The sequence below is a fragment of the Etheostoma cragini genome, chromosome 4, assembly GCF_013103735.1.
Source record: "Etheostoma cragini isolate CJK2018 chromosome 4, CSU_Ecrag_1.0, whole genome shotgun sequence".
NCBI classification, from domain to species: domain Eukaryota; kingdom Metazoa; phylum Chordata; class Actinopteri; order Perciformes; family Percidae; genus Etheostoma; species Etheostoma cragini.
The window spans coordinates 8,615,145-8,641,315 of NC_048410.1; the positions used below are offsets into that span (position 1 = coordinate 8,615,145).

Sequence of the window (26,171 nt, forward strand, 5' to 3'; positions counted from 1 at the left end):
CTTATGACAATGACTGGGATGAATCTGGGCCAGCAGATCCTGTGGTGGCAGTGTCACAGGGTGCAGAGGTAGAAGGCAGGGATGTACGGCAGGGTTTGATGCGCTACTTGAATAGCTAAATAATAAAAACATTGTTTAATATATTGTCTTGTTTAAAAAAAAAATTATAACAGGTTATACTAGTGTGCAATATTGGAAATAACATGCAAAAGCCCTTGTAATATGAAACTGCGATGAAAGAAAGTTTATTTAACAAATGTGCAATCACACAAAGAACAAAAACTGTATACATCAGGTAAAATCCACACACATTGTGTCCTAACATAGTTTACATAAGAAATGAAAAAAACACAATGTCCTAAGATTAAAAGCAACTCCTTTTTTTAGTGTCAACATGTAAGAATATGTAATAAAGTAAGTAGCCCATGGTGCAAAGAAAAAGTTCTAAGACGCTTAGTATATACATACAAACAAAATATAGAGGTAGCTATGTGCGACAGGATGAGGTTTTCACTTCCCTCTTACCTGTGCACTTGATTGCGCACCTGCACACCTGGAGCTCATCCCCTTTGATTGGGATCAGGTGGGGACTCTATTTAAGCCTGTGTGTTAATTTGTTCTGTTTCTGTCTTCTCCTATTGGGTAAGGAGACGTGTCTAGGTTGGCGTGCTTCATGCTTTCTGCTGCTGCCAGAGGTGGTCAGTCTGCTGCGGAGTGGTAAGCGCTTTTTCATCCTTCATCCTTTCGTTGTTTATATTGCCGTGCGGGTGGCATTAACGAGCATTCTCTCATAGAGCCAACTTTGTTGGGGCCGGGACGTCCCCTTGTGGATAGCTGAAAACGTGGGCTGCTGACGTTGGGTGCCTCAGTGAGCTGCATGCCTCCCTATTTCGACCCGATTGGTGTTTATCAGGATCTGACGTAGTAGCCTATTGTCATAGTTGGGTGTTGTGTGGTTGCGCGGATCGCGTGCCCCCCACTGGGGTCTCAGGGTGTCCTGTAAAGCAGGAAGTCCGCCTAAAATGAATTGCGATCCTGTTTTAATGGGGGTGTTTTCACATTACACTTACCGTTCGGGAGGCTGCCGGGTGCCACCGTTATCTAAGGGACCAACGCTCCCTGACGCGTTTCTCCTCCCAATCGCTTGCTGTTCTGAAAACGGGTACAGGGTTCTGGATACTAGTATAAAGTTTCTGAGCTGCTCTCTAATCTTGAATTATGCATGCTGGTTTGATTTGAATTGTGCTTTACTTTATCATCTTGTGCTTTTTAAATGGCCTATTTAGAAAATAACATTTGAACATGAAGAAAATAAAGTTGTATATTTTTATATACCTATACCCTAATTTTAGAAAATGATCTTGGGCCTAGCCCAAGTGGCACTATTAAAAATTATAGATTTGAGTGTCATAGGCCATTTGCACTGCTACATATGGTTTGAAGTAATGGCATTGCACAGAATTGTCAGTATTTTAATTATGTGTAAAATATTGCTCAGTATGTGAGTAGAAGAGTCTAAGGGTAGGTTTATCATTGCTGGTGTGCTGTCTAGTCCAAGGGTGGAGGAACAGTCCTGCTTGCTGTGCATGGCCTGCACAAGCTGGCTCAGTCCCAAGAAATGCCTGATTGAAGGCAACTGCTATCGCCTCTCATCACTGCTACAGCTCCCTTGCTTGGGCTTCATCTTCGAACACCATCCGGAAATGGCGATCACGCCGTTGCGTATGTCCGCTCCTGATGCTTAATATCTGACACATGTGTCTCCCTCAGGACAGCCAGGCGCTCCCGTTTCTGAGGTCCTTTTCTCGGGCCTGGATAAAAGAAAATTGAAATAATTTATCAACAATTTACTCCTGAACACTTTGCACTCATCATTGCACTATGGCCTCAACCTCTATACATTTCTGTTTAAGTGTGTATATTTATTTTGTATAGGCACATTGTGACGAATGTATAATCCAAAGCCATGGTATGTGTCCTCATACCTGGCAAATAAAGCTGATTATCTCTTATCTGTCTCTGACTGTAAAGTTTATAGACTACAATGCTGGGTGCAAGGGTGGGTGAGGTTGTGGCAGGTGTGGGATGTGACTTTTGAGCATGCTGATTAGTTTTACAGCTTCAAATTATGTCTCACTTTACCTGAAAAATGCTGGCCTACATTAGCTAACATTTTCAGGTAATGTGGGACAGTAAAAAACTGTATTTTACAAATTCTTGTGTTTAATTAGTGGTTAAAAGGCTTGAATATGATCCAGTGGTACAGGTTCATAATTTATATTTTATTAACAGCCTTATTGAGAATAAGAATGTCTTCCTGCACCTTCTCGACTACTATGGCCAAACACGCCAAAAGGTTGTACTGTTAATGAGTGGAAGTTAGACAAATGATTATTACATGTCTACCCTTTCATATTTAGGGGAATATCTTATCTTATGAGAGTATTTTACTTGTATAATTTCTTCTTGCATTACTACAAAAAAGGAAAATAATAAGGCTTCAATTAGGCCTGTATGCCTGATGAAACTAGTGATTTTTGTGTTTGAAAGACTTCCTATCCCATCAAGTTTAGATGTATGCCACAGCTATTTATCCTTGAAAATGGCAACCATTGCAAGAACAAAACAAATAGAATGTATTTCTAGAGTTATGATTTGTCCATGAGTGTATTCATGAAGCTTATTTCCACAAACAACAAAAGAGCACAACAGCAAAAGATTAAAAACAAAACGGCAGTAGAAAAACCCAGTAGCCTATTTGAGAATCAAACCGGAAAAGGCAACTCTGTATTGGACAAGGACAGTCTTTCTCTTTTGCGGTTTTCTTTTTAGTTGTGTTATTGCTTTTCCTTTCGTGAATAGGTCTTTTTTTTTGGTGCATTAATTGGTACAGTTAATTGCCCGTTAGGGCCACCGTACACCAAGACAAACAAGTGATGGGCTGGATGAGATGGGTCCTATGATGCAGAATGCCTTCTGTAGGCACCAGGAGGCGCTATAGATGTGTGTTGGTGATCTTCGGGGCTGTGTTTTGTGGTGCCTTCCTGTCAGCCGCAGAACTGATATCATACCACATAGGATTCCATGTGTCAGGACACAATGTATCACAGTTAGATAGAAACAGGCAACTGTTGTTGCATGTCATTTTTTCTGAGTTTCCTGAAGCTCACCAAGAAGAAACAGCTGAAATCATATCTATTTTTTGTTAGTTATGGGGGTTATTAACATTTCTTCTCATTTGGCGCAACAAGTAGGCTAAATGTCTTTCCTTTTTTGGTACCCTCGGACAATGCAAAGCTATTGGGGGATGGGTCTGACTGTGTGTTTGAACATATCTGGGAGGAGGGGCCTGGGTTAAGGCTATAAATAGTGGGCAAATCCTAAAGAGAGGGAGACACACACAAAGAAAGTACAGTGGAAAGAGGAGTAAACAGAAAATAGCCAGAAAGACACTTTTTTTGTGGAAAACTTTGGGACGTGAGGGGGCACCACATAGATTCCTCAAGCGAGACTGTCTTTATTTGTGCTAGATTGGAGAATAAACCCTACCAAAAGAATAGAGGGTGAAGAAGACGAAATGAAGAACTTGCAGCCAGTAGACCTAGTGGTCTCTCAGCGAAAACAACTCAACGTATCTCAACCCAAAGTTTGGCTGAAGAATGAACTTGTTCGTGTGGGACTTGCTGAATCCCTTTGCACATATGTCATGATGGTAAGCAAAGCTTGTTGTAATGTGCGATTTCAAACTGTCAAAAAAGTCTCTTATCATTCTGGTGACAGTTTCACTTTCCATGAGCTATTCTTTGTTTTGAACATTGTGGCATGCTTATTAACAATCATGTGCCATTAATTGTCATTTTCTTGACCCTGATAACAGTACCCCTTTCCCACAAACACACAAAAGCAAATGTTAGTCACATGGCAGGGATTGTTGGTGGGGATTGGTGGGTTCAAGGGGTCGAACCAGGAAATCTAGTGTTACTAGAGGAATGGTCAGGCAGTGGGCCACCTCCTGAGAGGGTTGCGAAAGTCACTTATCTGTCAGCTGTTACAATATATCCTACACATTGAACTTTGCATAGACAAACTCACTCTGAACCTCAATACACATGACTTTAAAAGAAAGAACCACATTTCCTGTTTCCTGAATACATGTTTGAGTGTCAGCTGTTTTCACTGTCAGTCTCTTTTACTGAGTTAGAAGTATAATGAAAGAGTTTAGTTTAAGTTATTTCAACACTACAGTGCCATAATTTAACATGTCTAAACAAAACATTCTTCATATTCTATCAAAACATTCATTCTTCACTTACACTCTCGCTGCCTGTCACGCTGCCCTAATTGGCGCATCATTCATCATACGGACCCAAGCACCTTCAGGTGGACCTGAAGGAATTACTTTACACAATGAATCTCAGTTTTGAGGGACTTGAAGTGCTAGAAACATTTGCTCACACATCTGAACTTTTGAAACATATTTTTATAGGTCTTACTTTTTAATGTGGCATAATGAATAGCACTCCCTAAATCAAAGCCCTCAACTTTAAATGTGATGTAGATGAATGAAAATAGGTAGGCAAATGTAACATCTCCAGACATAGAAAAAGCCTCTTTGAGGTATCCTAAATCCAACAAGAAGTCAGCCACATTGAATTAAATGTGCATTTTTTTCCTCGCCATTTCAAGATGCTGTACTTCAATGAACTCCACCTACAGATTGAACCTGATTAACTTCATATAATTCTGTACAATTTAAATACCTTACAGATGATTTAGACGAGACTGATAGTTATAGATTTTCATTGGTGGTTAGCCACGCTCCCCTTCATAACTCATGAACCAGCAAGCGTTCAACATTTGCCAAACACAATTTCCAATGCCATACACTCCACGCAGGAAATAAAGTCTAAAACTTGTCTGTACAGTTTCATATGATCGCATAAATGCACCACTGCGTGGACTGGAGATAGGGAAGGTGCAAGGGCCTGTCCATTGCTGCTTGCATCTTTAATTTGTTTCGCTACCTTACCTATCCTGCTTGCTGGAATGCTTTTCCTAAATTAGATTGTTTGGAAGTTTTCCCCTGGAATTAATTTTTCTTTAACTGTATGACTTTTTACTGTGCACAATTACTTACTTATCTTTGTGTCCAGGTGCTTGGCCTGGGGTCTGTGGCCCAGGTAGTGACAGGACAGGGAGAGTTTGGACAGTACCTCAGCATTAACCTGGGTTTTGGCCTGGGTGTTGCTATGGGGGTTCATGTTGGAGGGAAGGTCTCAGGTACGAGGGCTAACCCTTGTAAAGCCTACTATCGAGAACAGTTAAGTCATCACAAATAACTGATTTCTCATATTGTATTGCTCCATCAGGGGCTCACATGAATGCAGCAGTGTCATTCACAATGTGCACTTTTGGCCGCCTGGGGTGGAAGATGCTGCCTCTCTATGTTTTCGCGCAGCTATTGGGGTCATTTCTGGCGGCAGGGACAATTTATGCTGTCTATTATGGTGAGGTCACACTGCATGTTTGGCAAATGCCTGAATTCTTATAGAATTGTTTACATTTACATCTTATGTCATTTCATGTATTTCTATTGGCAGTCATAAATAATTAATCTATCTGTCAATATTGTTTCCATATGCAGAAGCTATATATGACTATTGTGGAGGAAACCTGACTGTAACAGGTGTAAAGGCCACAGCTGGGATTTTCGCCACCTATCCTGCGCCATACCTGTCCTTGCTGGGTGGATTCATTGATCAGGTAGCCAAGAAAATGGATTTAAGGATTCCAGCTATAATCAGTATTTGTCACTATCATCTGATACATTCTGCGCTGACCATTTTCTTTGTTGTATTGATTTTACGCACAGTAATCTATGTGATATTTGCTGCTGTGTGTCTGTGCTAGGTCTTTGGCACAGCTATGCTGCTGCTGTGCTTGATGGCTCTGGCTGACCAGAAGAACAAACCGGCTGCAGCGGGCAGCGAGCCTGTTGCAGTTGGTCTCCTGGTGCTGCTCATTGGCCTTTCTCTGGGAAGCAACAGCGGTTATGCTATCAACCCCACCAGAGACATCGCACCCAGAGTCTTTACTGCTACAGCAGGCTGGGGTGCCGACGTGTTCAGGTAAACAAGGAGGATGTATTGGCTTTTAGGGAGGAAGATTTGCTCCCTTTGTTACTTTAACTAAGGGTCAGTCACGAGCAAAACATGACCCGCATAGTTTAAACAACCCCTCACATTAAAAGGGTTTTAGTAGTTGTTTCTGAAAATGAAAGAAAATCTTTATTTAAATATTTGTTTTTATCTACCCCTGAAATTGTTTTAATCAGTTCAGTTATCTGTCTTCTAATGTCTTCTATCTGTGCAGGTCTGGAAATGGGTGGTGGTGGGTGCCTCTAGTTGCCCCCCCCATTGGAGGAGTATTGGGTGCGGGGCTATACAGGGTCTTGGTGGAAATGCACCACCCTGCCCTCTCTGAACACAATCAGGGGCTGGCGGATAAATTTGAAGAGACTGCACCTCTGGGGAAACAGCAAAACATCTGTGCTAATTTATGTGTCTGAGGCCCCGACTAGCCTGTAAAGCTATGTGGGTATCTGTATGCAGTTGATTTAATGACAGAAGATGGACAGAAGGACTTTCACAATAAGCGAGACTAACTCAAATAAGGTTTTAAATATCTTAAGCAATTTTGAAATGAGTCTGTTTATTACTATCGTTATCAACCTTAATCACTCAACTGCAGTTTATGTACTTGTCAGTGACTGCAAAACATAATTTATGAAATACCAACACAATTTATGAAATACAAATTTTAAACTGTGAAACTGACATCTAGGGCTTACTGGTCCAATCCATGCTAATACTAACTACATAAGGGAAAAAAGGTTGAAAAATGAGAGCTTTTTCTATGCATTGAAGAAGAAAAAAACACATCACCACTTATATTTCATGTTTATTATTGAGATAACAGCTGATGTAACCTTGGAAGACACCATACATATTCATTATAACATGAGAACACTTACATGAGCTTGGAAACTAGTGTATGTAAAGAAAAGCAAACTGTTCCCATTAATTGCACTTAAACATGTACTGTATGTTTTGGAAAATAAGAAATATACAGTAGGTTTTGGCTAATCACAGCTTGAAAGAGCAGCAGCACTACTAAAGATAATATACACATTAATCTTTTCAACGATCCAGTGCACTGCGGCAACTAAAAAGTGTAAATGTGTTTTGATAAACTGTGTAGAAGTTCCAAAGCATTTCAACAAAAGTGTAAATCTGCTCAGCTGTGTCCTTTTGGTATCAAGAGCCCTAAATTTATAAAGCTAGCACATTTTTATCTCTGATAAGCTGAGATATAACCTTTTCACTGTTGTCAGAGCAGACTTCATTAGTCAAAGAATCACATGCCTAGTCTAGCATATTTTTATGATTGTGAAGTTTACATTCAGTGAGGCACTGCAGAAATACAATGGCCAGTGAGTAACTTACTTCACTGAAGCCTAGCTTGATGGTTATTTTCAGTCTTTGATAATACATTACATTTCAAGGTTCAGAATTGATTGCACTCTGAAGTCATGGAACGTTTGAAGTTGAAGTTCTGGAGGTGTCAGATACAGCACTTTCAACACTGATGCTCCGTATCGGCATTAACATTTTCACTCAATTGTTTTCACTTGTGATCATTTTTTCACAACTAAAAAACAAACAGTATTATTTTCATTCTTCCAGTTTCCTTCAGTTTTAGTCAGATAAATGTGTTGTTTAGCCATTTTCACACTTCTTTTCAAATTGTATACATATGTTTGTATGATACATTCAAATATTAATATTTACAGCAGCAGCAAAACAAGCCTAGTGGTAGTAACTAAGAATACAAACTGTCCTTATTGAGTATTAGTAAGTACTCATTGGTTACAGCAGTAGTTCAGTTTTTTACTTTGTCAGGATTATTTGTCGAGCGTCAGAAGAACAGAAGTAATTTTTACCAGGTGTCACTAGTATCTCTGTTATGAGGCTTTGAATAACAAATCTACTGGTCATGCAGTTTGCTGGAAAAGGAAAAAAATCAATGTGAATGGATGAAAAATGGTGATAAGCATTATGTTTCTTGTGTTTTGTAATGTATGACAGGCCAACATAATGTCATTTGACAGGTGGGGGGGGGGGGGGGGGGGGGGGGGGGGGGGGAAGTCTCCTTGGGTGGAAGTCTCCTTGGGTGGAAACATTCAGCGCTTTCCCCCACTGTGTCTTCCTGCGCTGCCTTGGCTCTTTGCAGTGCTCCCTGAGCTGCACAGTGTGGACTGCTTCTTCTTGGGGACGGGTAGCTTGGCTTTGCCTTTGAAGGCCTTTGTAGGATCCAGCTTGTTGAGATGGTATTCTCCAGCAGGATCAGCCGAGCTGAGTTCACTGCTAAAAGTCAGTGGCTGGTACAGTGATGCCCACTGCTGTAGAGACAACAATAGATAGTTTACAATGCTGTTTATAGCTATGTATTCAAAAATAAAAAGACACACAAAATATTCTGTACAATGTCCTTTAGGAACTAAGTGTTACAGTGGGGAAACTACAGAGAAACTGAAAACACAATATTTGGCATACAATGCATAGAAGTAAACTGTAGGTGAAAACAGTAGTGCAAATGTCCTATTTCAGATGTTGAGGTAAAATACTTATGCGTTGTCTTAAAACTGAGTGTTGTGTCACCTTGTTAATGTGTTAAATCAGCAAACATTGAAGTATTCAATAGTATAATGTGAACCAGACATAATTAATAAAATGTATTTTATAACAATGCAGAGATTTCAAGTGCTGTTAATATTAAATTTAATCCACAACACAAATAAAACTACTAATAACCATGGTTTGATTTTTCCATTCAATTCTGAAAGACAAAAAATACAATGTAGAATTTATATCACAACACAACACATGGTCTTAGAAAGAGGGATTAGACACCTTGGCCTGGGGGCTAGGGCCATATGGGGTGAAGGCATACTGCCACTCAGGCAGACCCAGGTAGGTGATCATCAGTCGGTAGTAGGAGGTGAAGGTTGCCGTCAGTAAATGCCAACACAGCGAGCGGTCTAGGAACCAAATTTCACTCTGCTGGGCTACCACACCTGGAAAACACAAAAGACCAACAACTAAATGATGAAACATATTTTAACATAGATAATAGATTTTTCTCAAAATATACAAATACAAACAAAGCACCTGGAGTGCAGTTTTTGTAGACTAGACACACTTTGCCATTCCCACCACAGGAATCCAGCTCGAAGATGCGGCAACGGGAATCAAAATGGGGTGCAGCGGGAGCATGGCCTGTCCCTGGCAGACAGGATTAATGAGTCTGGAATAAATATTTACTTTCCAATCAACATTTTAGTCATTAGCCTGCTTTCTGCACAACTGAGCACACAAAAATACTTAATCAAACTTGACATGCCATAATTGAGATGAGCCCACATGATCTGACAGGTGAGGTTTACCACATTCTGTGTTCTCTTCCCAGTCCAGGTCAGCCAGTGATGGTGCATTGGGTAGAGAAAATAATGATACTGGTTGGAGGAGTGGGCACAGCCTGGCCACACTGTTAATCGTCATCAATCCTAGGGGAACACACTCACCTAAAAAGGCACCCACACAGTTATCACAGAGCTGAAAAACGTTCACACAACTCTTGCTCAAGACTTTCTCATATCCCTGTATCATGTAATCTTAATATTAGCATTTCATTTAAACAAATTAAGACTTTTGAGAGTGGTATTTCAGGTATAACATTAAACTAATGAGGTTACCTACTGTCTAGTTTAACGCTCCAGGTTAGTGTAAATCCATCGGTTGTTAGATAGAAATCTCGCAGGTCCTCTGGCAAAATACAAGTGTTTTTCTGAGGAAAAAAATACAGCAGGCTTATATAATAATGTATAACCAGACCAAATGTTGATGTCTTTTTAAAGGTGTCCAAGTTTCACCTGTTCCCATGACAGAAGGCTCCTCTTCTCTGCAGGCTCCCTCTCTACAAAACGCACATCGACCACACCAGGCATGTTCTCTGGCACAACAGGGACAAATTCATGAAATGTATAAATAGCCATAAATAATGACATCACTCTATTTGCTACCTAGCTAGCTGTACTGAACATTACCATAAAGAGCTAGTTCAAGAGCAAAAACAATGATACACACCGAGTATTCGAGTAATGCCAAGCGTCAGTCTCTCAGCAACACCTTTAAATATCAAGCTTTCTTTTGTCTCTTCCATTTGGAAGATTGTATTCACAAATTTGCAGAAACCCCTAGAAGTTTCACCTCTCTTCAAATAACCTCTGTGTGAATAACTCAGCTGGTAACACACTAACACACACACCGGAAGCGACAATGGAGCTTTGACAAAATGACCTGTGTTTAAGCCAATAGAAACCAGCCTTCCTAAGAAATAGCCAATTGGCTGCTCAGTTGAAAAATAAAGGCGGGACTACAATTCCTTAGCAACGCTTGGCTCCCTTGGAGTGGTGGCGGTTGTTTCAACATGGCGGCAGCGTCAACAAAAAGTGGAAATTCGGGGATATTTTGGATGAGTGGTGGTAGGCTTAATTTTACTGAATTACACTAGCTTCCATGTTCACTGTCCATTTGTACATATAACTTATATTAGTTTATAAACGTTTTAGAAAGAGTCTAAAAGATGTTACTTCTTTGTCAATGCTGGAAAGTTGTTTCAGAGGAAGTGAGGCAGCTAACGTAGCTAGCAAGCGTTACGTTAGTTAACGTTAGCTAGCTATACAGTTATAGCTAACTATACGTGGAGCTAGCTAGTTCATTACATGGTAACTTAACGTTATCGCTTTCAAATTACGTCACCATTACCTATTTTATATAGAAACTTGGAGATTAACGCCAAAGTATTAATGCTCACTGGCACTACCAGTCAACCCTGTCAGGTTTCCTGTTGCTACTGAGCTCAACATTTTACAAGGACCACCTGCTGCAACGTTAGATACCGAACTTTTATTCTGTTTATAACTCGATCTGCTAATTGTTGGCCCCCTGTAGCATTTTATCTCAAAACAGGATGATTGAGTTAATAATTCAACAGAAAGCACATGCTTGAACACACTTCCATTACATTTCACTGACCGTTAGCTTAAAGCTGTTCTAGGCACTTTAATTTTGGCGTCATTGGGTTAAACTCCATAATAATATTTCAGCATATTGTAATTCAAGTGGGCTGAAAATAAAACTGGATTTCTGCACCTCCTCTTGGCTCTGTTTTCAGGCTTTAGAAAATCTAGCCCTTGGCAGGTGACTGGTCAATCACAGGTCATTTCAGAGAGAGAGGGTTCCGATTGGTTGTTCAGCGCATGCGTTGGCATTGAGGAAAAAGGGGAGAGGGAGAGCTGCAGGATGAGGTCTCACTGTACTTAAAATTCTAGTTTTTTTTCACCTACTGCAGCTATGAAAGCCTAACTTCTCTTGGCCTTGTTCACACAGTGTCAGATGAAGAACAGCCTTTGGTGTTTGTTCCTGGTGAGTCTCAATTAATTTTTGGGGACAATTTCTTAACACAGTGTGAGATCCTCCTCTTCTGTCTTCCCTCAAACTCTCTTAGGATTAGACGGAGCGGGGAAGACTCAGACCCCTTTTAGTTTGAGACCAGGCAGCAGCACCAGCACATCCAGTAAAAGATGTACCAAGATGCACGGCAGGTGTAACTCTGATTGCAAGAGTGAGACCTCACTAAGGAAAGTTGTCAAGAAACAGGGCTCCTCACAAAGTGAGTGCTCTGGGGTTTATACCAAGGAAAAGGTCTCCGTCCATCCCAGTGCTACTGTAGCTACAGACCACACCATTTCTCCAGCTTTGGGTACTTTTACCTCCTCGACACAGGTAAACTATTGTTTCGTGAAAACTTATTTCTTCTTCCCTCCATGTATATAAGATGAAAATGTGGAAGAAAGAAGATAGAAAATCTAAATTTAGAAAACAAGGAAGGAAGTTGACAGAATTTCATTATAAGATCTGATAATTATCTTCTTATACTTGCTAATCATTCTTTGCACAGGTACTCTCTGAGACCATCAACAATAAGAGCCAGGTCTGCTTGAAGGACCTCTGTCCTGAAGATAAGCGCCGGATTGCAAACCTCATCGAAGAACTAGCCAGGTAGCCAGCAGTATGTGCCACTGAACTCTAGGATAGTGATAAAGTTAATGTGAATGTTTGAGTGGAACAATATAAAGTGATACCTGATTGAAAGACCTGTCGTCTTTCATCCCTTGTAACTCTTAGAATGCATGTTGTAGGCCACCAATGCTTTAACACTGTTATTTCATCTTCTCCAGAGTGAGCGAGGAGAAAGAAGAGTCAGTGCAGCGTCTGAAAGATGAACAGGAAAATTTTGAGTCCAAGATCCAGAAGCTGGAGCAACAGAACGTGATCATAGTACAGGAAAGGGAGAGTATCCTTTCAAAATACTGAACCAAGCCAAAACAAAGCAGTGAGTTTGATTATCTCAGATTAGTTGTATTTTTCTTTTAATAAAACGTTAGGGCATTTAATGTGGTAGAGCAAATAGCAGTACCCACAGTGGTTTGAACACCGGGTACTTCTTGTTAGCCTTTGAAGAATAATCAGAGGACAAAGCTATGTTTAATGGTGTAAAATCGGCTTTGTGGTGTGTTTATTGCTGTTTTAGGTGTGTCTAGTGTCTGCACTGGATCAGCTACTGCAAAATGTGGTGGACTGTTTTGAGGGAACCGGAGGCCCCTCAATACTTCCAGGGTACAATAGTTTTATCAATTTGATAAATGTTAAGAAAAATGTATAATACAACACCATGATAAGATGCACTTACCTTCCTGTTTTGAAATTGCTCTGATAGTGCTTCAACAAAACGCTAGACAGGTCTAGCAAAGCGAAACTATCTACAGCAATATGTTAACTCTTCCGCTGTTTATGGTTGGAATAAAAACTTTGTACCAGTTCTCCATGGCACACAGTTAGGTTATCCTGTGATGTACTTAAAGTTCCTCAAATGATATATTGAAAGCAAGATGGTTCCATTGCTTAGTGTGCTGTTCCATTAGTTAGTCTGCAGGGGGCAGTGTTGTCTTAGGGAAGACCATGTACACTCTTTGGCCAAGACCCTATGATTGATACTTAAAAGACAGAGAAATAGAGCAAATTCATTTGAATGATTTGATTCCTGCTGCAGATGTATTTTGCAAGTGCTTGTAGTTATCCGCTGTTGTGTACAGAATCAATTTCAAGGTTGGAGCCATGGCCCCCAACCATCTAAATCATCTTATGATCCAAAGATGAATTTTGATATTTGCTGAGAAGACTAGAGTGTATGCATTCTCCACCATGTGTTTTTGTAACCTTCTCTGAATGTTGTAGAATAGCACTACATTCCTTCTGACAAAATGAGATCAGGTGAGGTACCGTCCAATTCTTGATTGTCTAATGATTGATTGATTGATTGATGAGGTTAGTGCTAGAGACAGAGCGATGGTTAGGCTGTTTATTGCACCCCACCTACTGTCTTCATAACTATTCCGCTCAGGTCAAACCAGAGCATGGCCAGCCGTAAATTTAGGTTAAAAACACTGGAAAATATGAAGAGTAATTGACTCCGCTGGTAAATTGCACGATTGGCAACGGTGGCGGGGAAAATTAGGAATGCACAACTCAATTAAAGGCACTTTGGCTCGGAGACTTGGCATTTACACCAAACTTCTAAACTCCATTAAAAAGGTATTTGAGAGGAAAAAGTGTTCAGATCCTAGCACCTCGGGGGGGATAACGAAGTCTTTTTAAACTGTGTGCTGGAGTCATGAAGGCTCTTCACAGGCAGAAGGTTCTGGCATTTCTCTGAAAGGTTAAGGAGACACCAAAGGCAAACACACTGAACTAGAGTCTTCTAATTCCATTACCCCTCAGCTTATCTTATCTAACCAAGATTCAGAGTTGTCAAGGGTATAAAGAATGTAGGGCTATACCTTAGCCCCAAGCCCTCTAGAATGAGAGGGGAAAAAGTCCCCTTGATATTTATGGTGTTCAGCTGACATTTGGAACTGACTGGCACACAGGACTGAATTTGTGTTTCAGATAGGAAGGATGCCTTTTTTACTTCAAGGCATGTTGGCATTGGTAGAGTCAAGGTAGAGTTACTAACATGGTGTACAGTTCTACTTGTATCCAGAAAAGGGCACAGCAGGTGCTACAGGTAATGCCATTTATTGAGTTGAAACAATTGGAAGGAATCCTGAGGCCATGGAGAGAGGGGAACTACAGCGCTGTCAATATGTCATTGAAAAATGCTACGTGTTGTGATGGAGGATTGCCAGAGATAATTCAATTGTTACCTGCCATTTACACTGTGGAAATCTGGAGAAATGCAGAATTTGAGTTTTTTTTAGCTCTTTCTTGTTTGTTTGTTAAGCCCCTTATATTCCTCGATGTTAGCTCTGTGGGTATTGTCATGATCTGGTCTGAGTGTTTGTATTTAATCAATATTGTAGGAAGGAGTGGGTTGAAGCCATGGGCTGTGTGAGGTGCACACTATTTATTAGGGGTGTTAAAAAACAATTAAACTTGGTCTAGTCTGTTTATTTATTGCATCTCTAACTTCTGACTTGTTGACACAGCCAGGAAATATGGTAAATGCTTCGATTTTGACTGGTTGAATTAAAAACATTTTTGGGAGCCCTCCATGCTGCAGGGCTTAATAATACGAAAGTCTATATCCTTAAAGAGGTTGTTTTGTAAACACACGGGCGGCCTCTAACTCACCCGGTAAACTCTCTCACCCCATGTAGGCTGAGTGCTGCAGCGGCCTGGGTTTGAATCCGACCTGCAACCCTTTGCTGCGTGTCACCCCCCATCTCTCTCCCCCTTTAATGTCTATCCACTGTCACTAAAATAAAGGTAAATGCCACAAAGAAATCTTAAAAAAAAAGAAAAACAGTGCTGTTGTTTGAAGCTAAAGTTTAGCCTTGTAAACAAACGATTGGTGTCTTTGTGTAAGGTTTATATAATTGTTGATTGTTGACTGAACACATTTAAATGATTAATTTAATATAATGAAATTAAACTGAACCAACTATGGGTTTAATGAGAAATAAATAATGCATTGACTCTTTGCTAAAAGAATCAAATCGAGTTGTTGTCACACCTTTACAATGTATTGTGTGGGTTTTTGGCTTTGTGGATTGTGGGCTTGTATGTGTGCAGTTGATATATTTCATAGACACAAGATAAAAACAAAAAAATGATTTAGAGATAAATTTACAAACATTCAGTCATCACTCCATAGCCACAATATAATTTCTACAGAAATTATGTAATGACTCAGCAAAATGCAACTAGGTTGTGCTTACAAAACTGGTTTTACATTTTTGTGGCAACAGAGATGGTTAAGGCGTCCGGTACACTAGCTGCACCCAAGGTTGTGCGTGCCAATGTGATGTCAGAATGACGTAGATCTCGCAGTGCGCGCAGTTGCCTTTCTCTCTTGTAAACTTACTGGTTTAAGATGAGATCTTTTATGGTGAGTGACAGGCTTGATCCGACGAAGTAGGTCATCGAATCCAATCGAAGCATTGATGGCAATGCTGCTGTCAGGTCTGCCGTTGTTGATTTTTTTCTTCTTTTTCTAGTCTGTCGAAATGGCAAAGTCGGTAGCTTTTGCTTATTAGCGCCACCTCTGTTCAGGGGAAGACTGCAACTATTGTCAGTTACGGCGCTCTCATGGCTTGACATTTGCGTAAGCCAGCTCGGCTGCGGCTACTGCAAAAAGGCCTTAAGAAGAGTTGTGATGGGACTGGTTTTCTGTATGTTTGCTTTCAGAGTTTTAAAGGCTTATTCAAAATAATTGTTAGCTGACATTATGTAGTGGTATATTGGGTGAGTTGCACTGATGTCTTTTCTCCAGATTCAGTAGTATTGAAGCAGTTATGCAAACTGTCTTCTTCTATTAATTCCCCATCATTGCTTCCTTACACACAAGCATTCATACACGTCAGTCTCCGCCCCCGTTTCTCTCCAATTCCTGCTCAGGCTCAATCTGTTTGGCACAGTGTGCTAAAGCAGGCTTTAAAATATTCCCCCTCCTGTGCAAATTTGTTCCACCTTGAAGTGGATTTCATTATTTTATTTGAGCCTCGGCCTGACAGGGAAGTGAATCATTCTGACAGGCCACGTCTGAAGCCTCTTCAGCCCAAGCCCTTGATTCTGAGTATTTTTGGAGCAAGGGGGAGGAGTAAGTCATTGTTGGCACTTTGCAGCTCTGATGTTACCTCGGGGCTTGCCGGGTGCTTGGCCCCCATTGGCTGACGTCCAAGGCTGGGGAGGAAGCGTGTTTAGTGTGGCGACGGCCAGAGAGGTGGAATCTTATCAGTGTTGCTCCACCCGGTTCAGATTCCCTAGCGCTTGATGTCCAGTGCCAGCGTCAGCCTGTCAACACATTCACACACATTACCTTCATTTATGGCATTGGGATGCTAAGATGCTGCAGTCCTGTTGGTACTACACTACATCACAAATACATAATACTTTCTATGTATTATGGTTAGTGAGTCCCCACCTTACCCAATTTATATTCTAGTGTACTGTACTATATATTTGCGTTTATTGGAAAACATTTGTTTTAGGCATGAGAAATCATATGGAAATAGTGTTTGATGTGAATCTGTTGAAATATGAGCAGCATGCATTTTTCGACTTCACACACAACTCTCTATCTTGGACTTAGGTGGAGTGGAGCTGTATAAGCATATTCAGTATCTCCCCTTCAAGACCCTTTTGCATGCTGCATAAATAGACCTACCAGCCCAGGTTTACATGATGTGATGTCCTTGTGATGTCCTCAAGCTTTCCATATAGAACTACTTCCATGGACATTATCAGTGCAGCAGTAGAGGTGCCTTAGTTAGATGGAGGGTTCAATCACAGTGTTTCCTCACATTTTCCTAATGTTTATGGAAGCCGCTGCATTGCATTTGTCTGGTGTCTGGTCCTCAATTCAAAGCTGTCCCCGCTCTCTTCTCTTTTGCTCTGTTTCATTTCCACAGCCTGATTGAAGTCTTCTAACAACCAAAGTGTTTTCTAATGGAGTGTTCCGCCAACTATTCCTTCAATAAGACTCTACTTTGAACTTTGATTTTCTCTTAAAATGGAGGCTTTTTTTTTAAACGGATGCTGAAAAACTCATCAGCTGGGGGTGCAGGGCCACCATCATAAAAAGATATGGCCTGGAGGAACACACTTAAAGGTCAGCTTGGGCTTGAGTGTGTGTAGTACTTCCTTTATTGTGGTGTTTTTGTGTGGGCTGTATACAGTGCAGGTGGGGAATTTGTGCTCTCATTTCTGGCTGTGTTTGTGTGTGCACTAGGAAGTGAGAGTCGGACCGAGGTTGATTATTGAATGTGTGCAAGTGTGTCTGTGTGTAGTCTCTCCATTCTCGTGCCTATTATCTTTGTATGTGCTGGTGTGGTGTGGTGCTGCCACTGTCATTAGTGGGCTCCTGAGGCGCAGCAGTAGTTCTGCTCCAGATTAGTTTTCTTGTGTCTGCCAGTCTGGCAGATAGCCTGGTGCAGCATTGCCCAGCTCAGCTCAACACAGCTTGGCCCGACCCAGATGGTGAAAGCTCTGTGCCACAACAACAACAACAACTTTGATTTTGCTGGCCTGTTCTCCCTCTCTGTTTTCAACTTGCTGTTCTTTCTACTTTTCTGGTCCAACGTTTAATGTTTTAATTCAGATTGTGTGTATTTGTGTGTATATGTATGTATGTGTGTATGTATGTGTATATATAAATATATATATGTCATATATTAAATAGAAAAAAGATAGATGCTTATATATATATATATATACATATATATATATATATATATATATATATATATATATATATATATATATATATATAAGCATCTATCTTTTTTCTATTTAATTAGCGTAGGATAACGTTTTCCTTAACAAAATGGCTGTTTTGCAGTAACCTTCTCAGTAAAGCCACACAGTGACTTCACCTTTAGGAGTCATGCAGGCATGACTTAGCTCTGCTTGTTCTCATTTTTACTATTATTTTATAAGTACTTCCTATTTCTTGAAAATGTTGTTAAAAATGTTTCAGCCTGACGGACTACTTTTTTGTCAGCTGAATCCAGGGAAGAATTTTAAAGTTTTAGGCGAAAGGTTCTGTTGTGTTCAGTTTACTTGTTATTGTTTGTTAGTTACTTAACCCGTCGTCCTCCAGGCCTGCAGCAGCAGTATAGAGAGTGCCAGGAGCTGCTTGGGCTCTACCAACAATACCTTTCTCAGCAACAGGCAAAACTTAACCAATCCATTGCCCAGCTCAGCCAGGCACCAGCCCATAGCAAGGTAAGGTGTGTGTGTGTGTGTGTGTGTGTGTGTGTGTGTGTGTGTGTGTGTGTGTGTGTGTGTGTGTGTGTGTGTGTGTGTGTGTGTGTCATGCAGTGTAAGATAATGGGCCTTCTCCTAAGTTGTCCGTCAGACAAAAACCCATCTTGTGGTAACACATGCAACTGCACACATTGTCAAATGCCATAACAAAGCACCATAGAAGACTACTACAGTCAGTGGTTCAAAATGACTACAACATAGTGAAAACTCTCAAGGTGACACTTCAGAAGTGGAGACACCTCTCTGGCATTAGCCCCTGTAATAATAGATGCTTTTGCCAACCTCATTGTCCCGTGGTCACTCTGAATAATGTGTGTTTGCCTGCTCTATGACCCTCAACAAATTAGTCACAGTCTCTTCCCCAGTCAACTATAAGATGGGCTTTCCTCCTTATGTTTATCTCATAATGTTCCTGACCTTGGCATACCTGCCGGTTATGCTCAGTTGGAGATTGTCCTCTTAATCTTGCGGCCATTGTCCAGTTTCAAGTTTTGAAGGATAATTTGCGTTTGTGTTGCTATAAACCCAGCCCTACTCTAACACTAATTTCTATTCAGCTTTCTAGTGAAAGCAGCACATTTGCAGTGCAGCAGCAGCAGCAGCTTTAGTCCTCCGTCAGTGTCCACAAAGGATATGTCCAGGCACAGTACTTCTGTGTATGTCAGCCACGTGTATGTCAGCCATGTGTTTGAGCGCTTAGAGCCCAAAATACAATAACTAGTTACAGAAATAAAAAAGTAGACTTTAAAACAAAAAAAATGCTTTAGGTCACGATAACCCACACAAAATGCAAGTGTTTTGTGAGCTCTTGTGGAACAGCTTTCGCAAGCACGTAGGGGAATGCTTATACTACATGTGTACCATGAGCAAATAAATGTAGGTGGGTTAGTGACTCCTTGTACAGTATTGCTAAATTTTGGTCTCTAGCTCAGCTCTACATTAGGGCTTTATAGAGTAGTTGTTTTTGGCTGAAATATTCCATCAATTTTTCAGAGGCTTCCTAACTTGGCCTAAATGCATTAATTGTCCTCTTTGTTCTCTGTCCAGGTGCTCCGCACCGAGGAAGCTCCCAGCAGAACATCTACCAGCAGAGCTAATGGCTCTCTCTTTGATGGCTCATACCTCGGCCTTGCTGCTACCCCAGCACAACAGCCTCAAGTGCACAGGAGTGGTGGTGGAGGAAGAAGAGCAATACATACCCATAGCAACCATTCTTCTCTTTCCTGTGTTAGTGAGTTCAGTCCAACTGATGGGCCGATCAAACAGCATAGTATTAAGCAAAGGGAGTGTAGGGAGCCACACTCACAGTCCCACCACAGATGTGAGCACTACCAAGGCAGTGGTCAAGACAGTGACAACTTTAATCAGCATGAGTGTAAAAGGTACTGTCTGTCTGTTTGTCTGATACATTAGTTGTCTCTATTTTTTTAAATCAAATTGTGCATTTAAGTAAGCCACAAACAAAATGTTTATTTACACACAGATTCCACAGTGAGAGTGCCATTGGCACAGAGGCCAAGGAAGCTCTGACCAGGCCTCTGTTGGGCCACGAGGACTGGGAGGAGAAGAGGCACCAGCTGCTGCTGCAGAAGATGCAGTTGGAGATGGAGAGAGAGAGGCTGCAGGCACGTCTGGCTGAGCAGGAGGAAAGGCTCAATAGACAGAATCAGCAGCTACATCAATCGCGTCTCGATTACAGCAGGTAGAATACAAAAGCCACAGAGAAATAAACCTTATCTGGTAACATTGCTATGTAGTTAGTATTTGGAGGGACAAGCTGATGGTTACTTTTAGCAGTTAGTCACTAGATAGGTAGTTAGGTCTATCTGAGAAGTTACTACAGATCCATGTTTGGTCTCTTTTTTGTTTGTCCTTGTATTTCAGTTTTTGCCATTGCAGATGGGCAAAACTTCAGTCTATTTGCTTTTTCTTCTTCTATATTCTTCTTAGGTTTCAACAAGCTACTCAATCTGATCTCAGCAGCTCAAACACTAGAAATGGAGATCCACAGCTGGAGGGTCCCTCCCACCAAGATTTACGCCCCAGGTAAACCAAGACAGGAAGTCAGGCACTCAAACTGCAACTTCTTAAGATACACACACACACACACACACACACACACACACACACACACACACTTAAGTCACAAGCACAAAAGCCAGCTGAATATATTGTGTCTGTTGCCTACAGTGTGAGTGACAATGCAAAGGTACATCCTGCAGGACAGAGCATGAATGGAAAACACTCCCAAACTCTTCCGGAAAATGGCACTGGTAAGCTTGTATTTTCAATTAACCTATTTCAATTAATTAATAATGTGCTTACTGGACAACACGCAGAGGACCATCTCGGCTCACATATTACATTGTACTATGTACATAACATATTTTACTCAGGTTGATTTTCTTTAAATATTAATTTTAGTAGATTCAATAGCATGTGTAGTTTACATAAAGAAAAATATTTCATCATGGAAAGTTTTTTTTTTTTTTTTTTTTTTTAAATATTGTCTTGCCTCTGTTGCTCTCAGCCTTGATGCTCTTGCTTCTAATATAGCATTCCTAACTTGCATTTCTTAACAGAGGCCTTAGAGAGGTCTAGAAAGGACATGGCCACATCTCCCGCTAATTCCCCTGCAAGCCTGAGAAAGCCCCCCTCAGTGGCTGTGCTCCAAAAGACCCCGGAGGCCAGGTAAAACATTATTTTATTGGACATCAATTAAGCATTTAATAAAGATTTGCCGTCTCTTCATCTATCTATGTGAAAAACAGCACAGAGAACTTGAAGGATTCAGACACAAATTCTTTATTCTGTATTAGTTTGAAATTCTGATTAGGGCTTTCTTCAGGACTAACACGTGTTTCTCTAGCACAGTAGTGTCTGAGTGAGGCAGGCTACTCCTTTCTTGTGGGGGACATTGTGAAGAGTATTTGTGGGCTGTTGGTAGGCTTTCCTCAGTAGTCTGTGTTTCTGGTCTTCGATGATCGGGCATGCATCAACATGCCCACTACCCCCACAGTTGTATTGTTGTCATAGAAATAAAACCAATTTAGTTAATTTTTGTGTATCAGCGGCCCATCTATAACACTGGTGTTGTCACATGTTTATTAACCGGTGGGGAAATTTCCTCACCATGGCATCCTTAGCTCTCAGGGTGCGGTATTTTATTTGTTTTCTCTGACCTCTTAAGGCAATTGATGGGTTTTCCTGTGAAGAAGTCTTAACAATAATAATAATAAAAGAAAATTTAATCTACAAGCTTTTCCTGGGCATACAGTTGATGCAGTATTGGAGGCTAAATGATGTCTTTTTTTTAAGCTTTGCTAACTTTTCGAGCTGTGAGAGGCTAAATGAGGCTTTTTACTGGGCTAGCTAGCACTGCGGCCAGCCTGTCAGGAGACATGCTGCGTTCCATTAGTCGGCCTAGCAGGGACCCTGCAGCAGGTGTAATTGAACAGACTTCTGGATGCACACATGGCCCTCCCTTCTCTCTCTGCCACAGTAATGAGACAGAGAAAGCAAGAGTGAGGGAGAGATGTTAAAAGTGTGTTTGAGTGGTGAGGGTATTGGATAAAGTGAGAAATGGGAAGTAAGAGCAGTTTGAGATTGTTCGAAATGGTGAGAAAGACGTAAGAAGGGAGAGGAGTTTAGAGGACAGGAATGAATCACTAAGCATCAGACTTTCCTAAAAATGAAAGGACATTCATTACCTTTTTTTCCTACACCTTTTACATGGTTTGTGTGTGTGTGTTTGTGTGTGTGTTTGTGATTTACAGTTATGAGAAACAGTTTGTAACAGTGGGGATAAAGACCTTTTTATTCTTAGAAATTGTTAATGCTCATCTTTTTCAGGCATAATGTCAGTTTTCCTATCTGAAAATACAGCAACTTTTTCATCACAGCCCAAAGTTTTTAAATTCCAATAAGTAATTCTTAAACAAAGCAGTCCATGGGCCAAGTTCAACTGTGAGCTCCAGCAGATGTCCATTAATTCCTGCAGCGGACCCAGGTTATCAAATCTTATTACCATCCATTTACACCTCCAAAGCCTATTAAAAGTGTAGGAGTCTTCGCTACACACAGTGTTGTTGTTTTTTTTACAACCAGTAATAAGGAAGTCTGCCTCTCAGACACCTTTTGTGGTTTTCTAACGTGTTTTTTCCATGTGCATCTCTAAAATAGTGATCATTTGTTGATCAACTGATTTTGGATTACACGTCCTTTTCTTAGCTGATGTCAAAAAAAGCTCTTCAAAAAATAGTTGGAAAATAGAAACCTAATAAATTGTTCATAAAAACAAGCAACATGTTATTTTTGTTGCTTTTTATGTCATCAGCATTGCATGCTACATTATATAGAAATTGCTGTTTTGTAAACAATACAAAAACACTATTGTAATTGGCTAGTAAGCAAGATAAAAACTGTAAAGAAGTCTATTTAACTGTAAGATTTGGGTAAGTTACAACCCCCCCTCCCCCCTGTTTTACTTGACAACAACATGTCCCTTGTGGCCATGTAATCTTAAACAATTCAATCTTGATGTGCAAATTTTAAAACAAAAGCTAGGGTTAACATTTAGTGACCTTCTTAATCCTTTCATGAATCATGTGCTAGTTAGTAATGAGACATCTCCAGCGCACCCCGCCCATCTCATCCTTCCTGCCATTGCTCGCCTGCTATTGATTGGTTGGGAAATTGACATGCGGGATATACGCAGTGGCCATTATAGGTTTTTTATCTTACTGTTTGGACTGCAAATGAAAAGGGGCGCCGGGGCGAGACGGCTATCTTTAATGAAAGAGAGGAGCCAAATAAGCAGTAAAAGTTACGGGTGGAAAGGAGGTGGTGGGAGCGTAGGCACAGGAGTTTTGTGGAAATTGTATTTGGCCTCACAGAGCTAGAAAAGAGACAAGCAGTATTGGTGCACTGGGACAATGAAGCCTGAAGGTTTTTATTACACTAAGAAAGGTACAGCTGTAAATGTGTTTAAAGGACAAAGGAAATAAAGCATTTGAAGGCGGAATGCTTAACCACTGTTTGTTTTAGAGTATCAATAAAATGTCATCAGAATCAACTTTCTGCAGATATGGTATACTCCCTAAGGCGTCTACTGACGGGCACAGAAGATTGAAGTTTTAACAGGACTTGGCCAAATATTGGCAATGCAGCGTCTCTACTGTAGATGCTATCAAAAATGACATCCCATCTGATTTTTACACTGACAGAAACCTATGCTCCTGCTACTCTAGCTATGCATTTTTCTGTATGCATGGAGCAGTACAACAGATTTGCCTGGACTTCTCTTTGGGGATATCAATATCGAGCAGCAATTCACCTCGCACAAACTGGAGCCAAGAAAAGAACTTCTTTGTTGTACTGTAAACCCCTCTGAAAATCTATTGGCATTCTTTGGCCTCATGCAATCTCTGTGCCACCTCCTACTCTCACCCCACCCACTACCATTCCCCCCATTCCTGCCCAAACTGTACCCCTACCCCCCGCACTCCCCTTGTTATAGATTGTGAGTAAGTGATGCATTATTCATTACAAACATGTCGTTTGTTGATGGATGGCTGTTTGAGAGCCCTGTCCGTTAAATAAATCAACAAATAAAAATGCAAATTCTCACATTTCCAGAGAAGGAACCCAGTCAAAGACCCTCCCCCACATTTCCCGTCTGCCTTCCTCCCTGTCCACAAAGCTGTGCTCTACCTCACTTATGCTCTTTCTTGCTCTCTCCTCTGCTGCTGACAGACAGGAGACCAAATGAGGAAGACAGATTTACTTACTTGAGCTTCAGTCTCTTTTTTTCTTTGGTTATCATTCCTCAGTCGACTTACCCCTCATTCACTTTCTCTCCCTCACACTCAAACTCAAAGCAAAATATAGCCTTTTAAAGCTTTCCAGCGACTGGTTTGTGCTGCCTCATGTTAGTGGGAAAACACGACATATCAAGGTCTATGGTTACGTGTGGAGGAACACAAATGTGCCTTGATTGGATGTTCCACCAGTGTGTCTGTCTGCTGACCACCTACATGCATATCAACAAGTATCGCCCTTACCTGGGAGAGCTGTGTGTGGAGCTGCGCGATGCAAATCGATGCAGCTTAAAACGAGCAGAGAATTATGTTAGCAACATCAGTGAAGCGTGCTCTAAAGAATTCATGTTTTGTATCTGGAATGGCGTTGTTTGGCTGTGTATACACTGAATAATGTATCAAGCCAGCCAGACTGAGGGATTGAATCTCTATTAGCTTAATCTCCCCCGTTTTGGTTTATTTATTTCTCTGCACATTCCCTCATTTCTATTCCAGGGGAGAAAGCACTGGGGCCCTCTCCCTCTTTTTGTTTCGCACCTGCAGGAAAGTGTGTTTTTCTGCTGGGACGCCCCAGTGGTTTTGACTTGTTAGCGTTGCTTGTTAGGGTTCAGTAGAAAATAGTAGTAGAAGAAATACTTTAACACATCAAAGAGAGATTTGCTTTCATATGGTCTGTGTTAACAAGTGAAAGGTGAATGACAAATATTTTGGAACAAGCATCGGGCTCCAAGTAGACTTTGGCCTTCTGCATGTCTGTTATTTGTCCTTTGGCTCTGCTTCACATTGTCTTTAGCATTGATTGAGGACAATTCAACCTTTTTAAAGACTAAGGTTAAAATGTGTGAAATAAAGAAACATTGAATGAAACAACAAAAGCCTCCTAAAATTGTATTTATTATTTTCAGGTTGGACTTTTCCGTGGTTGAGTTATTGGATGTCTTTAGTCCTGTCTCTGCACCTGAGCTCAGCAAGCAGTCGACTCTAAGACCCAAAACATTGCAACGTAGGCCAGGCCTCTCTGCCTCCAAACCAGTGGGAAGAACCCTACTTCCCCCTGCTGGGTCTTATCCTCAGAGTACCCAGCAGGACCTGGAAGAAAGCCAAATACTGGAGGATATTTTCTTCATTTGCTGACAAGAAGAAAATGTGTCCAGCCACTTGATATTATTACCTGTTACATTTCATTTTCAGTTGACATTCTAAATCAGAATGATCATGTTATAGATTGTACTTTTGTTAAATGGTTTTAATAAAAATAAACACATATTTATTCAGAATTGGTTATGCTTCCAGTTTGTAATTGATACGTCATGTTGTCACTGCAGGAAAACTGTTTACCACTGAGCTACGTCAATTATTTCTGAAGACATTGCCAGCTTTAATGCAGATTTAGTAAATATTAACGGCATTCCACTTCCGGGATGACTCCGTTGCCTTTGGAAATTCCGCTGGATCTCACTCTTTTTGACTGGATGTCCGTTACCTTCCTCTTTCTTTGTGTTGTATTTTTAAACTCGGGTGGATTAATGAGGACTATGGTTAACTGCTTCTCAGATCTCTGCAGGGTAAATCCAGACAGCAAGCTAGACTATCTGTCCAATCTGAGCTTTCTGTTGTACAACTAAAACAACTTTTGAACCTACAAGTCTTCCTCCAAAACAAGTTCTCTCCTGAGGCTAATTTCCAACAAAACCGTGGCTCTATCCGCTGCCCATGATGATTTTGGCTTAAAGAAATGCCATTAAACCAGAGCGCGTTTTTCTCCCATCCCGGAATGCTGTGTGGAGTAGCCAGACCCTCCTTCGCAGTGGTGTGGAGGAAGGTCTGACAAAGAGACTAATGCGAACTTAACTGCATAATGCTGAATTGTACATTGATCATCTTTTCAGATAAATTGGACAAC

The 26,171-nt window shown here is 40.9% G+C and overlaps 3 protein-coding genes across 3 annotated transcripts; 2 read left to right on the top strand and 1 right to left on the bottom strand.

Annotated features, from left to right (window-relative positions):
* Positions 1–3,322: 3,322 nt before the first annotated feature.
* aqp7 (aquaporin 7) lies at positions 3,323–6,893 on the top strand. The gene is made up of 6 exons (XM_034870714.1): positions 3,323–3,712; positions 5,154–5,280; positions 5,370–5,507; positions 5,645–5,763; positions 5,911–6,128; positions 6,373–6,893. The coding sequence occupies exons 1-6, from the start codon at positions 3,578–3,580 to the stop codon at positions 6,566–6,568; spliced, it is 933 nt and encodes a 310-aa protein (XP_034726605.1). The 5' UTR covers positions 3,323–3,577; the 3' UTR covers positions 6,569–6,893.
* A 54-nt stretch (positions 6,894–6,947) lies between these two features.
* On the bottom strand, positions 6,948–10,432 carry tpgs2 (tubulin polyglutamylase complex subunit 2). Its single transcript, XM_034870715.1, has 8 exons — positions 10,206–10,432; positions 9,992–10,071; positions 9,819–9,906; positions 9,506–9,643; positions 9,231–9,344; positions 8,973–9,136; positions 8,221–8,461; positions 6,948–8,179 (listed from the first exon to the last, which is right to left on the bottom strand). The coding sequence occupies exons 1-7, from the start codon at positions 10,279–10,281 to the stop codon at positions 8,243–8,245; spliced, it is 879 nt and encodes a 292-aa protein (XP_034726606.1). The 5' UTR covers positions 10,282–10,432; the 3' UTR covers positions 6,948–8,179; positions 8,221–8,242.
* A 67-nt stretch (positions 10,433–10,499) lies between these two features.
* On the top strand, positions 10,500–25,541 carry kiaa1328 (KIAA1328 ortholog). The gene is made up of 12 exons (XM_034870701.1): positions 10,500–10,603; positions 11,511–11,546; positions 11,629–11,906; positions 12,082–12,182; positions 12,362–12,477; positions 18,283–18,407; positions 19,497–19,831; positions 19,933–20,151; positions 20,400–20,495; positions 20,640–20,722; positions 21,032–21,140; positions 25,174–25,541. The coding sequence occupies exons 1-12, from the start codon at positions 10,549–10,551 to the stop codon at positions 25,400–25,402; spliced, it is 1,782 nt and encodes a 593-aa protein (XP_034726592.1). The 5' UTR covers positions 10,500–10,548; the 3' UTR covers positions 25,403–25,541.
* The last annotated feature ends 630 nt before the right edge of the window (positions 25,542–26,171 follow it).